The 13,232-nt window shown below is 49.1% G+C and overlaps 1 protein-coding gene across 1 annotated transcript in view; it reads right to left on the bottom strand.

Annotated features, from left to right (window-relative positions):
- The window catches only part of DDB2 (damage specific DNA binding protein 2), a 63,244-nt gene that overhangs the window by 36,863 nt on the left and 13,149 nt on the right, over positions 1-13,232 (bottom strand). Inside the window, exons 2-13 of the mRNA XM_073604351.1 lie at positions 7,967-8,156; positions 7,775-7,882; positions 6,252-6,350; positions 6,065-6,169; positions 5,884-5,982; positions 5,704-5,799; positions 5,168-5,263; positions 803-910; positions 612-719; positions 424-528; positions 232-339; positions 29-136 (exon numbers count right to left, since the gene is read on the bottom strand). Coding sequence (XP_073460452.1) covers positions 29-136; positions 232-339; positions 424-528; positions 612-719; positions 803-910; positions 5,168-5,263; positions 5,704-5,799; positions 5,884-5,982; positions 6,065-6,169; positions 6,252-6,350; positions 7,775-7,882; positions 7,967-8,156 — 1,330 coding nt within the window. The remainder of the gene's footprint in view (positions 1-28; positions 137-231; positions 340-423; positions 529-611; positions 720-802; positions 911-5,167; positions 5,264-5,703; positions 5,800-5,883; positions 5,983-6,064; positions 6,170-6,251; positions 6,351-7,774; positions 7,883-7,966; positions 8,157-13,232) is intronic.

Below are 13,232 nucleotides of genomic sequence, written 5' to 3'. Positions count from 1 at the left end.
GGTCATCTGTATAATGATGCCTTAATACCTGCACTGCACCCTGGAGCTTCTGGTGCCTCTTGAGTAGCTTTTTTTTTCCGGCCACATTTCTTAGCCCCTGGCTCGGCACTCGTATCTTGGTCCTCATGTTTTAAACCTGTAAGGAGAGGATTCATCACATAATTCACTCAGAGATTAATAAATAAATATAAATGTATAAGATGGTCATTTTATACAATTCTGGCTCATTACCATTGCTGCACCCTGGAGCTTCTAGTCCTTCTTGAGGAGCCTTTTTCTTCCGGCAGCATTTCTTAGGCCCTGGCTCCGCGCTTGTATCTCGGCTTTCATGTTTTAAATCTATAAAAGGAGAGGATTCAGCACTTCGTTAGGCACAGATTTTAAATACATACAATGGTCATCCATAAAACTCTGCCTTATTACCATTGCTGCACCCTGGAGCTTCCAGTCCTTCTTGAGCGGCCTTTTTTTTTCTGCATTTCTTAGCCCCCGGCTCGGCACTCGTATCTTGGCTTCCATGTTTCAAATCTATAAAAGTAGAGGATTCATCACATCATTCACTCAGATTTAAAATGCATACAATGGTCATCCATATAATTCTGCCTTATTACCATTGCTGCACCCTGGAGCTTCTAGTCCTTCTTGAGGAGCCTTTTTTTTCCGGCAGTATTTCTTAGACCCCGGTAAGGCGCTCTTATCTTGACTTTCAGGTTTTAAACCTGTAAGGAGAGGATTTATCACATCATTCAGTCAGGACTTAAAAATGCATCTAATGGTCATCCATTTAATTCTGCCTTATTACCATTGCTGCACCCTGGAGCTTCTGGTCCTTCTTGAGGTGCCTTTTTTTTGCGGCAGTATTTCTTAGGCCCCGGCTTGGCGCTTGTATCTTGGTTTTCATCTTTTAAACCTGTAAGGAGAGGATTTATCAGGTCATTCACTCACAGAACAAAATACATTGGCCCTCTTGCAAAGTGCTGAGCCCACTTTGGGACGTTCCTGGATCTCTGGCTCTTATGAAGTAGTTGGTACTGTCCACCTTTTGTGCAAATATTCAGAACAGGTACAACTTACACTTAAATGTTTGTGCTGTTGGACTAAAAACTTTGGATAGATTTTATTGTGATTAATATATGGAGGATATTACTCCCATTTATTCAGTCCAGTTTAATGTATGTTGATCAAAAGAGCAGTTAGTGGGGAGGTATTTAATGGAGAAGTAGGGCCAAAGCTGTTTTGGTCCTACTTCAGTGGGTCATAGGAGTGCACTTCGTTCTGCACTCCTGTGACCCATATTCAGCCAACAGAGGGGGCTAATGTTCACTGTCGGCTGACCTCACTCAGCCGATCCAGACTTCAAAGGGGTTGTAAACCCTTGTGTTGTTTCACCTTAATGCATCCTATCCTATGCATTAAGGTGAAAAAACTTCTGACAGTAACCGGCCCCCCAGCCCCCCTGTTTTACTCACCTGAGCCCTTTGATCCCTCGGCGGAGACACGCTGTCCCTCTGCCAGGGGTTCTCGGCTCTTGATTGGATAGACTGATAGCAGCGCAGACATTGGCTCCCGCTGCTGTCAATCAAATCCAGTGACACAGGCGCCGGGGGCGGGGCCGAGTCCTGCATTCTGCATCTATGGATGCAAATGCTGGACTCGAGAACGCGCCCGCAAGGTAACCCCCCGGGAGAGTTCTTCCCCTAGGGGGTTATACGATGCAGGGAGAATCTGATAGCGCTGCGGGGGGACCCCAGAAGAGGATGATCAGGGCCACTCTGTGCAAAATGAACAGCACAGTGGAGGTAAGTATGACATGTTTGTTAAAAAATAAATAAAAAAAAACTAGCCTTTACAATTACTTGAAAAAGGACAAATTTACTTTTACGAAAAATTAAATTGCACTTTATTTCCCAGGGAAAAAAAAAAAAAAAATTATAAACACACACACTATACATCTATATATATATCTCTATCTCTCTCTCTCTATATATATATATATATATATATATATATATATATATATATATATATATATATATATATATATATATATATACACACACACACACACATACATATATATACACATACATACACATATATATATATATACATACATACATACATACATACACACACATTATATATATCTATCTACACACACACAGTATCTCACAAAAGTGAGTACACTCCTCACATTTTTGTAAATATTTTATTATATCTTTCAAGTGACAACACTGAAGAAATGACAATGTAAAGTAGTGAGTGTACAGCTTGTATAACCGTGTAAATTTGCTGTCCCCTCAAAATAACTCAACACACAGCCATTAATGTCTAAACCGCTGGCAACAAAAGTGAGTACACCCCTAAGTAAAAATATCCAAATTGGGCCCAAAGTGTAAATATTTTGTGTAGCCACCCTTATTTTCCAGCACTGACTTAATTAAACCTCTTAGGAATTGAGTTCCCCAGAGCTTCACAGGTTGCCACTGGAGTCCTCTTCCACTCCTCCATCCTCCGAGCTGGTGGATGTTAGAGAACTTGAGCTCCCCCATCTCCACCTTTTGTTTGAGGATGCCCCACAGGTGATCAATAGAGTTTAGGTCTGGAGACATGCTTGGCCTGTCCATCACCTTTACCCTCAGCATCTTTAGCAAGAGAGTGGTTGGGATCGTTATGTTGGAATACCGCCCTGCGGCCCAATCTCTGAAGGGAGGGCTTCAGTATGTCACAGTACATGTTGGCATTCATGGTTCCCTCAATGAACTGTAGCTCCCCAGTGCCGGCAGCACTCATGCAGCCCCAGACCATGACACTCCCACCACCATGCTTGACTGTAGGCAAGACACACTTGTCGTTAGTTGCCACCACACACGCTTGACACCATCTGAACCAATAAGTTTATCTTGGTCTCATCAGACGACAGTACACGGTTCCAGTAATTCATGACTTTAGTCTGCTTGTCTTCAGCAAGCTGTTTGCGGGCTTTCTTGTGCATCATCTTTAGAAGAGGCTTCCTTCTGGGACGACAGCCATGCAGACCAATTTGATGTAGCGTGCGGTGTATGGTCTGAGAACTGACAGGCTGACCCACCCATCCCTTCAACCTCTACAGCAATGCTGGCAGCCCTCATATGTCTATTTCCCAAAGACAACCTCTGGATATGACAATGAGCTGACCATGGCGAGGCCTGTTCTAAGTGGAACCTGTCCTATTAAACTGCTGCATGGTCTTGGCCACCGTGCTGCAGCTCAGTTTCCGGCTCTTGGCAATCTTCTTATAGCCTAGGCCATCTTTATGTAGAGCAACAATTCTTTTTTTCAGATCCTCAGAGAGTTCTTTGCCATGAGGTGCCAAGTTGAACTTCCAGTGACCAGTATGAGAGAGTGAGAGCGATAACACCAAATTTAACACACCTGCTCCCCATTCACACCTGAGACCTTTTAACACTAACGAGTCACATGACACCAGGGAGGGAAAATGGCTAATTGGTACCAATTTGGACATTTTCACTTAGGGGTGTATTCACTTTCGTTGCCAGCGGTTTAGACATTAATGGCTGTGTGTTGAGTTATTTTGAGGGGACAGCAAATTTACACGGTTATACAAGCTGTACACTCACTACTTTACATTGTAGCAAAGTGTCATTTCTTCAGTGTTGTCACATGAAAAGATAGAATAAAATATTTACAAAAATGTGAGGGGTGTACTCACTTTTGTGATAAAATAAATATATATACATACACACACACACACACACACACACACACACACACACTTTTTTTTTGGGTTAGGGACTCGTAAAGCATTGCACCCACAATCATTAGATCGTGGGTGTAATGCCATGGTCCTGCAGACTGTGTGTAGCTTTTGCCTGTACCTCAGATACGGACAGGCAGTTACACTCTGCAAGGAAGTGCCGCCTTACAGGGTGTAACATGTTGCATTTTTAACATGTTACACCCTGAAAGTGGGTGCAACATATTACAAAAGGTGAACTTATCCTTTAATGTCGGGATCCACCTAGATGCCTGACGGGCAGCTGGCTCAGCCTCTCAGTACTCCGCAGGCAGCCTGAGCCAGGCACTCCCGGGCCCTCCACAGCCCAGCATTCCAGTGAGCACTGGAGGGCCAGAGCAGAGAGATGGTGATTGACTGTCACCAACTCTCTGCTCACTGAACCGAGCAATCAGTGGTCATAGGATCACTCGGTTCTCCGTTTTAGAGACGGCAGGGGATAAATGCAGCATTAGACTAATCTGTGTCCACCTAGGTGAGTACGATTGTTTTTTGAATTCCTATACTTTGCTTTTAATCACCTTAGCCAAGTTTTTTTGACGTGTATGTTTAAGTAAATTAAAGTAGATGGCAATTTTTGGAAATATCATGTGATAGTCGAGTGGAGTCTAGATCAGTTATTTATTTATTTAGCTTGATTTCTGTTTGTAGTACTGAGGAATCCTCCACATGTTCTTGTATAGACACCATATTGTCAAAAGTATTGTGACACCTGCCTTTACACGCACATGAACTTTAATGGCCTCCCAGTCTTAGACCCCATACACACTATACAACTTTTGTTGTCAGATTTCCTTTAGATTTGCCAAAACCATGTAGTGCAAGGGCCTGCCTGATTGCATACAAATTAAAACGCTTAAGATTTGACCGCAAATTATATGATTTTGGTAAATCTGAAGGAAAAAAAAATCTACAGAAAATTGCATAGTGTGTATCCAGCTTTAGCCCATAAAGTATTGAGTTGGCCCACCCTTTGCAGCTAATAACAGCTTCAACTCTTCTGGGAAGGCTGTCCACAAAGTTTAGGAGTGTGTCTATGGCAGCCTTTTTCAACCAGGGTGCCTTGAAGTTTCTTCAGGGGTGCCCTGGCACAATGCCTTAAAATCTGGAAAAACATAATGTATATGGCTCAGGACCTTGAGGTTTCTTTGCAGCAGTGTTTTTAACCATTTTATTTGTGGGACTTTAATACCCATTATCTCGGTCCTAACAATTAGAAGAAATAAAACGACATAAATTCAAAGGTTTCACCGAAAAATAATATAATTATTTTTTACGTTTTCTAAACATTAGGAAGATGATTCATGACATAATAAAACTCACCGATCAAAAATACACACAACAGTCATTTGTATAGCTCTGCCTTATTACCTGCACTGCATTCAGGAGCTTCCGGTGGTTCTTTTGCTGCATTTTTTTTCCGGCCGCGTTTCTTAGGTCCCGGCTTGGTGCTTGAATCTTGGTCCCCTGTAAAGAGAAGATTCATCACATCATTCAGTCATATTAGAAAAATACATAAAATGATCACTTTTTTTTTTTGTTTAAAAATAACAAACATGTTATACCGCCCTGTGCAGTGGTTTTGCATAGAACAGCCCAGATCCTCCTCTTCTAAGGTCCCTTGCTATGGGGGCACCCAAGCCGAGCCACTGTTCTGTGTGTCCATTCAGACACGGAGCCACGGCTTGCCCCACCCCCCTCTCCTCATTGGCTCACTGACTTTGAATGACAGCAGCCGTGCTGCCTGCTGCTGTATCTCAGCCAATCAGAAGGGAGAGTCCCGGGCAGCTGAAGTTCTTGTGCAACATCACTGGGTCCAGATGGGGCTCAGGCAAGTATTAGGGGGGCTGCTGCACACCGAAAAAAAAAAAAATTAAAACCTTCTGCCTTTAGAACAACTTTAATACCTGCGCTGCACTCTGGAGCTTCTGGTGGTTCGCTTGCTGCGCTTTTTTTCCGGCCACGTTTCTTAGGTCCCGGCTTGGTGCTTGAATCTTGGTCTCCTGTAAAAGAGAAGGTTTATCACATCATTCAGTCATAGAAGAAAAATACATAAAATGATCACTCATGTATTTCTGCCTTAATACCTGTGCTGCACTCTGGAGCTTCTTCTGCAGTATTTTTTTTGCAGGTGGATTTCTTAGATCTCGGCTTAGCACTCGTATCTTGATCTCCATCTTTTAAACCTTTAAAGGGGAACAATCATCATATAATTAGTACACATACCATACATAAAAAGGCCATCTTTGCAAAATTCTCCTTTGTTACCTGTGCTGCACTCTGGAGTTTCCAGTGCTTCTTGTGCTGCATTTTTTTTCCGGACAGTTTTCTTGGACCCTTTGACGCTTGTATCTTGTTCTTCACAATTTAAAACTAAGGAGAGGATTCAAAACATCAATCGCTCACAGAACAAAAAAAAGATACAATGCCTATCCATACATTCCTGACGTATTACCTGCATTGCACACCAGAGCTTCCTTTGCAGCATTTTTTTTCCTGCCGGATTTCTTAGACCCCGGCTTGGCACTCTTATCTTGGTCTCCATTTTGTAAACCTATAAGGATAGGATCCATTACATAATTAAAAGAAAAGTATGGCCAAAGCTTTTTTTAGTCATACTTATCTTTTGGGTCACAGGAGTACACTTACTTTTGCTCTGTAAAGATCCCGACCATATTGTTGCCCGATTGACATCTGAATCCAGTGCGTGGCTGAGAGCTGAAGCCAGCCCGCTCCTCCCCTAAATCTAGGTGAGTGGTGACTGCCAATCACTGCTTTCCATTCTGAGCAGATCGAGAGCTGAGCGGTCATGCGATCGTTCAGTTCTTGGTCTGAGAGCAATCGTGGGACAGCTGCAGTATCACCCCGATGTTGCAGCATAGAGGAGAGTATGAGGGGTGGGTTTTTTTTTTTTTTTTTATGAACCCCAAATTTTCCTCTTTAACTTGACGCTGACCACCCCACGCACATTTACTGCGGCAGGGCGGCTGCTCTGTGCAGAATCATGTACTGGTACAACAATTTTGCACTTCCGGGTCTAGAGTGCGCACACCTGCCACTGGGGACCCGCTCCCACTGATTGGACATTGCGTCTGCCGGGACCCGTCGATCATTTGAGGTACAGACAGGACGGCGACCAGCCTTTGTGAACAGGGCAGATCACCGTTCTGGGACAAGGGAAGGCAGTGATCTTGCTTTTCTGCACTCTGCTTTCCCACAGTACAACCACCCCCCCCCCCCCCCCCACACACAGTTAGAAAGCACTCTCTAGGAGCACATATAACCCTTTATCACCCCTGATGTTTAACCCCTTCCCAACCAGTGTCATTAGAACGGTGACAGTGTATATTTTTAACACTGATCACTGTATCAGTGTCACTGGTTCCTAAAAAGTGTCAGTTAGGTGTCCGATTTGTCCGTCGCAATATCACAGTCCCGCTATAAGCCGCTGATCGCCGCCATTGCTAGTAAAAAGAAAATAAAAATCCCAAAAATCTATCCCATAGTTTGCAGACCCTATAACTTTTGTGCAAAACAATCAATATACGCTTATTGGGATTTTTGTTTTACCAAAAATATGCAGTAGAATACATATTGACCTAAACTGATGAAGAATTTAGATTTTTACATTTTTTTTTACTGGAGATGTTTTATAGCAGAAAGTAACAAACAGTGTTTTTTTTTTTTTTGTTTTGTTTTTTTTAAATTGTCGGTCTTTTTTTATCAATAGTGCAAAAAATAAAAAACGCAGAAGTGATCAAATCCTATCAAAAGAAAGCTCTATCTGTGGGGGAAAAAGGGACATCAATTGTATTTGGGTACAGTGTCCCACAACCGGCAACTGTCAGTTAAAGTAACGCAGTGCCGTATCGCAAAAAATGGCCTGGTCATGAAGGGTGGTAGACCTTCCAGAGCTGAAGTGGTTAATTTATAGAGCAATACATAAAATGGCCATGCATGTAATCCCTGCCTTATTACCTGCACTGCATTCTGGAGTTTCCGAGGCTTCTGGTGCAGACTTTTTTTTCCGGCAGGATTTCTTGGACCCCGGCTTGGCTTTCGTATCTTGACTTTCATGATTTAAGGCTATAAAGAGAGGATTCATCACACCACTCGCTCACAGAGCAATAATACATACAACGGTCCATCCATACAATACTGCCTTATTACCTGTGCTGCACCCTGGAGCTTCCGCTGCTTCCTGGGTAGCATTATTTTTCTGGCAGGGTCTCTTGGACCCCCGCTCAGCGCTCGTATCTTGCTGTCTTTTTCTCTTCCCTGGCGACACCTCCTCCTGCTCTTTATCCACCGAAGGTGGCTCCAGCGTCTTTTTTCCCTGGGCGGGCTTTTTGGGGGGCATCTAGTGATGATATTAAAGTGTAAAAAAAAAATAACAATTAACTTCTCTTATTTGCTCCCTTTTGGTCAGCTAAATAGACCATTAACAGTTGGTCTTGAATAAGTGCAAAAAGTAAATACCAGCACCTATTTTTATGGGCAGCCAACTGCAACAGATTAGCAAAGTTCTGAGACAGATTGTTACTCTAAACTAGGCATCAAAAAAAGGACCAAGCTGCTCTCCCATCCAAGCCGCGGTAGCTGCGCCATTTAGGAGAATGTACTTTTCCCCTGGCCTCTGTCGTTGTAATTCTCAAGGCAGAGCATAGAGCGGGAGGCACAGAAGCACTGAATGGAGGGCGGGAGCTGCACGAGTTAACATTCCAAATTAACCAGCAGGTGATTGGTTGCTAGGACGCAGGGTGGTCCTAGCAACCAATCACCAGCTTGGTAATATGAAACATTAACCTCGGCAGCTCTCGTGCTGCTGTGCCTCCCACCCTCAGCTCATTACTATCCTGCCTCTCGCTCTCTGCTCTGTGTAAGGTAGGAGAATGCAGGGGGGCAGAAGGACATGGCTGTGAAGGATGGGGGGGAATATGTGAAGGGGGTAGTGCAGTATGTGTGTGTGATTTGAAGGTGGGGGGAGGGCAGTGCTGGGGATGGGGGATGTAGAGGGGGTAGTGTTGTGGGGTGTTTGATGTGAGGGTGCAGAACACACCATTATGGGGGGGGGGGTAAAGTGAAAGGTAAGCAGTACTGTGGGGGCATGGAAATGTAAAAGGGTGGGGGGCAGTGATGCAAAAGAGGAGCAGTGCTGTGGGAGGAGGGTGATTTGAAAGGGAGTGGTGATGTAAAGGGGAGCGGTGATGTAAAGGGGAGCGGTGATGTAAAGGGGAGCGGTGATGCAAAGGGGAGCGGTGATGCAAAGGGGAGCGGTGTGATGCAAGAGGAGCAGTGCTGTGGGAGGAGAGTGGCGTAAAAGGTAGGGGTAGTGTTTGGAGGGAGTGATGTAAAGTAGAAGCAGTGCTGTGGGGTGGGGGAGGGCGATTTGAATGGGGGGGGGGGCAGTGCCGGGAAAGGGGAAGAAATGTGAAAGGGGGTAATGCTGGAGAAGGAGGTGGGGGATGTAAAAGGGGTAGTGTTGCGGAGGGGTTGATGTGAGGGGCAGAGCACACTATTATGGGGGGGGGGGTGTTGTGAAGAGGGAGCAGTACTGTGGGGGGAGGGGGGTAATGCAAGAGGAGTAGTGCTGTCGGAGGAGGGTGATGTAAAAGGTAAGAGTAGTGCTTGGGGGGGGGGGGGGGGGGGTTGGGGGGGATGATGTGAAGCAGAAACTGTGATGTGAAGCGGGGGGGACGACTGTGATGTAAAGCGGGGACGACGACGACTGTGATGTAAAGCGGGGGGGACGACGACTGTGATGTAAAGCGGGAAGGGGGGACTGTGATGTAAAGCGGGGGGGGGGGGACTGTGATGTAAAGCGGGGGGGGGGGGACTGTGATGTAAAGCGGGGGGGGGGGACTGTGATGTAAAGCGGGGGGGGGGACTGTGATGTAAAGCGGGGGGGGGACTGTGATGTAAAGCGGGGGGGGGGGACTGTGATGTAAAGCGGGGGGGGGCCTGTGATGTAAAGCGGGGGGGGGGGACTGTGATGTAAAGCGGGGGGGGGACTGTGATGTAAAGCTGGGGGGGGAATTTGATGTAAAGCGGGGGGGGGAATTTGATGTAAAGCGGGGGGGGGACTGTGATGTAAAGCGGGGGGGGGGACTGTGATGTAAAGCGGGGGGGGGGGACTGTGATGTAAAGCGGGGGGGGGACTGTGATGTAAAGCGGGGGGGGACTGTGATGTAAAGCGGGGGGGGGGACTGTGATGTAAAGCGGGGGGGGGACTGTGATGTAAAGCGGGGGGGGGGGGACTGTGATGTAAAGCGGGGGGGGGGGACTGTGATGTAAAGCGGGGGGGGGGGGACTGTGATGTAAAGCGGGGGGGGGACTGTGATGTAAAGCGGGGGGGGGACTGTGATGTAAAGCGGGGGGGAATTTGATGTAAAGCGGGGGGGGGACTGTGATGTAAAGCGGGGGGGGACTGTGATGTAAAGCGGGGGGGACTGTGATGTAAAGCGGGGGGGGACTGTGATGTAAAGCGGGGGGGGGACTGTGATGTAAAGCGGGGGGGGGACTGTGATGTAAAGCGGGGGGGGGACTGTGATGTAAAGCGGGGGGGGGACTGTGATGTAAAGCGAGGGGGGGGACTGTGATGTAAAGCGAGGGGGGGGACTGTGATGTAAAGCGGGGGGGGACTGTGATGTAAAGCGGGGGGGGGGACTGTGATGTAAAGCGGGGCGGGGGACTGTGATGTAAAGCGGGGCGGGGGACTGTGATGTAAAGCGGGGCGGGGGACTGTGATGTAAAGCGGGGCGGGGGACTGTGATGTAAAGCGGGGCGGGGGACTGTGATGTAAAGCGGGGCGGGGGACTGTGATGTAAAGCGGGGGGGACTGTGATGTAAAGCGGGGGGGACTGTGATGTAAAGCGGGGGGGACTGTGATGTGAAGAGGGGGGGACTGTGATGTGAAGAGGGGGGACTGTGATGTGAAGAGGGGGGGACTGTGATGTGAAGCGGCGGGACTGTGATGTGAAGCGGCGGGACTGTGATGTGAAGCGGCGGGACTGTGATGTGAAGCGGCGGGACTGTGATGTGAAGCGGGGGGACTGTGATGTGAAGCGGGGGGACTGTGATGTGAAGCGGGGGGACTGTGATGTGAAGCGGGGGGACTGTGATGTGAAGCGGGGGGACTGTGATGTGAAGCGGGGGGACTGTGATGTGAAGCGGGGGGACTGTGATGTGAAGCGGGGGGGACTGTGATGTGAAGCGGGGGGGACTGTGATGTGAAGCGGGGGGACTGTGATGTGAAGCGGGGGGACTGTGATGTGAAGCGGGGGGACTGTGATGTGAAGCGGGGGGGACTGTGATGTGAAGCAGGGGTGGACTGTAATAATGTGAAGCGGGGGGGACTGTAATAATGTGAAGCGGGGGGGGGGGGACTGTGATGTGAAGCGTGGGGGGGGACTGTGATGTGAAGCGGGGGGGGGGAAAACTGTGATGTGATGTGAAGAGGGGGGGACTGTGATGTGAAGAGGGGGGGGACTGTGATGTGAAGAGGGGGGGGACTGTGATCTGAAGCGGGGGGGGACTGTGATCTGAAGCGGGGGGGACTGTGATCTGAAGCGGGGGGGGACTGTGATCTGAAGCGGGGGGGACTGTGATCTGAAGCGGGGGGGACTGTGATCTGAAGCGGGGGGGACTGTGATCTGAAGCGGGGGGACTGTGATCTGAAGCGGGGGGACTGTGATCTGAAGCGGGGGGACTGTGATCTGAAGCGGGGGGACTGTGATCTGAAGCGGGGGGGGACTGTGATGTGAAGAGGGGGGATGGGACTGTGATGTGAAGAGGGGGGGATGGGACTGTGATGTGAAGAGGTGGGGACTGTGATGTGAAGAGGGGGGGACTGTGATATGAAGCGGGGGGGGGACTGTGATGTGAAGAGGGGGGGACTGTGATGTAAAGCGGGGGGGACTGTGATGTAAAGCGGGGGGGGACTGTGATGTAAAGCGGGGGGGACTGTGATGTAAAGCGGGGGGGACTGTGATGTAAAGCGGGGGGGACTGTGATGTAAAGCGGGGGGGACTGTGATGTAAAGCGGGGGGGACTGTGATGTAAAGCGGGGGGGACGGTGATGTAAAGCGGGGGGGACTGTGATGTAAAGCGGGGGGGACTGTGATGTAAAGCGGGGGGGACTATGATGTAAAGTGGGGGGGACTGTGATGTGAAGCGGGGGGGACTGTGATGTGAAGAGGGTTGGGACTGTGATGTGAAGAGGGTTGGGACTGTGATGTGAAGAGGGTTGGGACTGTGATGTGAAGCGGCGGGACTGTGATGTGAAGCGGGGGGACTGTGATGTGAAGAGGGGGGACTGTGATGTGAAGAGGGGGGGACTGTGATCTGAAGCGGGGGACTGTGATCTGAAGCGGGGGGACTGTGATGTGAAGAGGGGGGACTGTGATGTGAAGAGGGGGGGACTGTGATCTGAAGCGGGGGGACTGTGATCTGAAGCGGGGGGACTGTGATGTGAAGAGGGTTGGGACTGTGATGTGAAGAGGGTTGGGACTGTGATGTGAAGCGGCGGGACTGTGATGTGAAGCGGCGGGACTGTGATGTGAAGCGGGGGGACTGTGATGTGAAGAGGGGGGGACTGTGATGTGAAGCGGGGGGGACTGTGATGTGAAGAGGGGGGGGACTGTGATGTGAAGAGGGGGGGACTGTGATGTGAAGAGGGGGGGACTGTGATGTGAAGAGGGGGGGACTGTGATGTGAAGAGGGGGGGACTGTGATGTGAAGAGGGGGGGACTGTGATGTGAAGCAGGGGTGGACTGTAATAATGTGAAGCGGGGGGGACTGTAATAATGTGAAGCGGGGGGGGGGACTGTGATGTGAAGCGTGGGGGGGGACTGTGATGTGAAGCGTGGGGGGGGGGAACTGTGATGTGATGTGAAGCGGGGGGGACTGTGATGTGAAGAGGGGAGGGACTGTGATGTGAAGAGGGGGGGGACTGTGATGTGAAGAGGGGGGGGACTGTGATGTGAAGAGGGGAGGGACTGTGATGTGAAGAGGGGAGGGACTGTGATGTGAAGAGGGGAGGGACTGTGATGTGAAGAGGGGAGGGACTGTGATGTGAAGAGGGGAGGGACTGTGATGTGAAGAGGGGAGGGACTGTGATGTGAAGAGGGGAGGGACTGTGATGTGAAGAGGGGGGGACTGTGATGTGAAGAGGGGGGGACTGTGATGTGAAGAGGGGGGGACTGTGATGTGAAGAGGGGGGGACTGTGATGTGAAGAGGGGGGGACTGTGATGTGAAGAGGGGGGGACTGTGATGTGAAGCGGGGGGGACTGTGATCTGAAGCGGGGGGGACTGTGATCTGAAGCGGGGGGGACTGTGATGTGAAGAGGGGGGGACTGTGATGTGAAGAGGGGGGGACTGTGATGTGAAGCGGGGGGGGGACTGTGATGTGAAGAGGGGGGGACTGTGATGTGAAGA

Source organism: Aquarana catesbeiana, linkage group LG11, assembly GCF_042186555.1.
Source record: "Aquarana catesbeiana isolate 2022-GZ linkage group LG11, ASM4218655v1, whole genome shotgun sequence".
Classification (NCBI taxonomy): domain Eukaryota; kingdom Metazoa; phylum Chordata; class Amphibia; order Anura; family Ranidae; genus Aquarana; species Aquarana catesbeiana.
This window is presented reverse-complemented; position numbering and strand designations above follow the sequence as displayed.